The sequence below is a fragment of the Cebus imitator genome, unplaced genomic scaffold, assembly GCF_001604975.1.
Source record: "Cebus imitator isolate Cc_AM_T3 unplaced genomic scaffold, Cebus_imitator-1.0 Scaffold573, whole genome shotgun sequence".
NCBI lineage: Eukaryota > Metazoa > Chordata > Mammalia > Primates > Cebidae > Cebus > Cebus imitator.
In genome coordinates this window covers 785,964-789,254 of record NW_016107888.1, presented here as the reverse complement: position 1 = coordinate 789,254, position 3,291 = coordinate 785,964, and the positions used below count along the sequence as shown (strand labels likewise).

The 3,291-nt window shown below is 50.2% G+C and overlaps 1 protein-coding gene across 5 annotated transcripts in view; it reads right to left on the bottom strand.

The window, feature by feature from the left end:
• The window catches only part of TMUB2 (transmembrane and ubiquitin like domain containing 2), a 4,223-nt gene extending 2,520 nt beyond the window's left edge, over positions 1 to 1,703 (bottom strand). For 2 of the 5 annotated variants that reach the window (XM_017516149.2, XM_017516150.2), the window contains exon 1: positions 1,550 to 1,703. Coding sequence is in view for 1 of the 5 variants with exons in the window: in XM_017516146.2 (XP_017371635.1) it covers positions 913 to 947 (35 nt within the window). In the remaining 4 variants the exon portion in view is untranslated. Of the gene's footprint in view, positions 1 to 649; positions 750 to 912; positions 1,518 to 1,549 lie in introns of those variants that run through there. The other 3 variants (XM_017516147.2, XM_017516146.2, XM_037734079.1) reach the window with 2 other exon arrangements.
• Positions 1,704 to 3,291: the final 1,588 nt, after the last annotated feature.

Sequence of the window (3,291 nt, the reverse complement as noted above, 5' to 3'; positions counted from 1 at the left end):
CGACTCAGGAGGCTGGGGCAGGAGAATTGCCTGAACCCAGGAGGCGGAGGTTGCGGTGAGCCGAGATCGCGCCATTGCACTCCAGCCTGGGTAACAACAGTGAAACTCCGTCTCAAAAAAAAAAAAAAAAGATTGAGAATGCCATCCCTGCCAGATTGTCTCATTTGAGCCTATTTCATTCCTGGTCACAGATCCAGGCTGCCCAGATGTCAAGAGCCAAAGAAAACTGACCTATCATCATAAGCAGAGTCAGACAACCTCAACGGGGTAACTCTGTAGGGGCTGTGAGCAGAGACTATGCAGCAGACATGATGTGCTGCCTCTGAAACTTCTGGCAACCCCTGGAGAGCAACGTGGGACAGACACCAAAACACCACCCTCCTGGGTTACCATGGGCCCACTCCTGCAATAACCACTCCCCAAGTGGAAGTGATTTGAAAAAGATTCCCTAACGGCTCTCACAATCCATATCTCAGTCTCTCTTCTTTCACTGTGAAGCCTCTGCTGCTGCAGTTTCTTAGCAAGGCAGGAAGCATCCCTGCTTGCTCCTTGGAGTACCTACTATTTCCCTTGGAGAATCTGCTGCCTGGGCAAATCCATTATCAAACTATTCTCACAGCACGTATAAAACTTCATTAAACTTATCTACCTGTCCTTCTCTCTCAGACTCCTGGTAGACAAGGATCGTATGTATTTCTCTTGGTACTGAAGTGTTCAATATAATGCCCCAGTAGTTGCTCAAAGAATAGCTGTGGAACACATCAACATCCTTATTTAATATACCGGCCCTGGAGTTAGAAAAACAACTAATTATAATCCCAGTCTTGCGTCCTACTAGCTATGTCAACTCGGACAACTTTCTCAGAGCCTCAGCTTTCTCATCAGTAAAATGGGGTTAAAAATAGTACCTACCTCATGAGGTTGTTTTGAAGATGACGTGAAATCATCGAAGCAAAATACTTAGCACAGTGCCTGGCACATTGCAAATTGCAATTGCTCAATAAATGGTAGCAATTATTTATCACACCCACAACTAACCCCTGATGGTAAGGAGGTTAATGTCATTAACCATGATTTACAGAAAAGGAAACTGCGGCGAAGAAAGATGAAAACGACTGGCACAGACACAGGAAACTCTCGTAGGGAGGGGCCCGGCAGGACCCCAGGTGTCCGGCCTCAGAGGTCTTTACTCTGTCCTCAGCCTGTGATCTACCCTGACCGTACTCAGACCAAGCGGTGAGGAGGGGTCCCGCACCCTGCTTTTTCTGAGGCGAAAGTTCCGCGTTTGGATGGTCCTATTCCCGCGGCGTTGGACGGGGGTCCATAAGCCCACTCGAACTGAAGGGCTGCCTGGTCCCAACCGCCGTGCCAAGCCCAGCTCTCCCTGCCCGTGAGGGGTAGGGTCGGATAAGGGGGTCACAAACCGTCCACACCCCTCAAACTTCGGGGCGGGGCTGGGGAACTGGGGGCGGGGCTTGAGGACGCGGGGAGTCATGGGAAATTAAAGGTGGATTGGACCAGCACTGTGCCTAGAGGGAGAAGTTCTCACCTGAAAAGCCCAGACTAAATATTTTGACCTCGCCAGGACGGCCCCTGGACTCGTCTTTCCGTAGAGTTCGGGGAAAGGGCTGGCAACCCACGATTCTGTTCAGGGTCCGGTCGCTTCCGGCTTTTCCCGGAAGCTGTTAGAACCAGGGACAGGAAGTCCCGCCTCCGCGCCTTGCACTGATGACGCACAGATACGTAAGGCGGGCTGACGTAAAGGGTATTCTTTAAATAAAAGGGACAGGTTTCTCAGCGGAAGGAGGGGTGGAGTCATTGTTGGCGGGATTGCGGCCTCCTGGAGCTGGGCCACGCCTTGTGGGCGCGGCCTTAGGCAGTCTAGGTAGGGAGGCGGGGCCAGGAGGGGCGGGGTTAGTGGGAGGTGCTTAGGGAAAGGGGCGTGGCTTCGCGTCTGTGGAAGGATTCCCCGGCTGGCGCCGCTGGGTAGAGCCGGTACAGCATTTCCCTTTCAGCTTTGTTCTTCCGGCTTTGCTGTCTGCCTCCCGGGCTGGTTGAATTCGTTACTGCTTTGCAACGCGCACCGAACTCCAGGTTAGCAGGATTAGTAAGAACTCAGCTCTGGGCCAGTCGGGAAGGCAGATAAGGAGACGAGTTAGTCAGCATCCAGTGCTTGAAGAGTGCGGCCCCAGGTAGTGTGAGACCTGGAGAAAGAAGGCGAGAAAGCATTTTAAAGGCACAAATTCAGCGCAGGCTTAGGGTACAAAAGGGGGGGAAAGTCCAACTTTCAAGAACTTATCCAGATTTTTGCAATTAAGTTTTTTTCTAAAAACGTACTGGGGCCAGGCGGGGTGCCTTACTCCTGTAATCTTAGCGCTTTGGGGGACAGAGGCGGGAGGATCGCTTAAGCCCAGGAGTTCGAGGCTGCAGTGACCTATGATCTGAGCCACTGCATTCCACCCGACAGCGAGGGCTTCTCTCAAAAATAAATAAATAAATAAAAGTGCTGGAGTTTGGGGGTTTTGGAGAACTACTGATTAAAGGATAAATAATGCAGACGGGGCAAACAAGCAAAAAGCTCGGTGGTTTGTACCCCTGAACACTGGCAGAACCAGCGCTTAGTTCAAGAAATAGATAATTACCCCAGAACCTCCTCCTTCATCTCTTCCTCTAGCCATTAACCTCCAAAGAGTAGTCACTGTTCTGACGTCTGTCACCATATGTTAGTTTTTCCTGGTTTTGTACTTGGTATACATAGAATCCAACTGTGTTTTCTCTTTGCTGTCTACCTTCATTTTTATAAGTCCTTTCATTGTGGTAAAATAAACATAACATAGCTAGGCACGGTGGTGTGCGCCTGTAGTCCTAACTACTCTGAGTGCTGACTCAGCGGGGTCACTTGAGCCCAGGAGTTCAAGGCCAGCCTGGGTAACATAGGGAGACAACTGTCTCTAAACATAAAAATAAATAATATTAAATAATATATAGGCTGGGCGCGGTGGCTCAGGCCTGTAATCCCAGCACCTTGGGAGGCCGAGGTGGGCAGATCACGAAGTCAAGAGATTGAGACCATCGTGGCCAACATGGTGAAACCTCATCTTCACTAAAAATACAAAAATTCTGCTTAGAAAGGGATGAGAAAAAAATACAAAAATTTTCTATAAAAAAATTAAATAGGCCGGGCGCGGTGGCTCAAGCCTGTAATCCCAGCACTGTGGGAGGCCGAGGCGGGTGGATCACGAGGTCAAGAGATCGAGACCATCCTGGTCAACATGGTGAAACCCCGTCTCT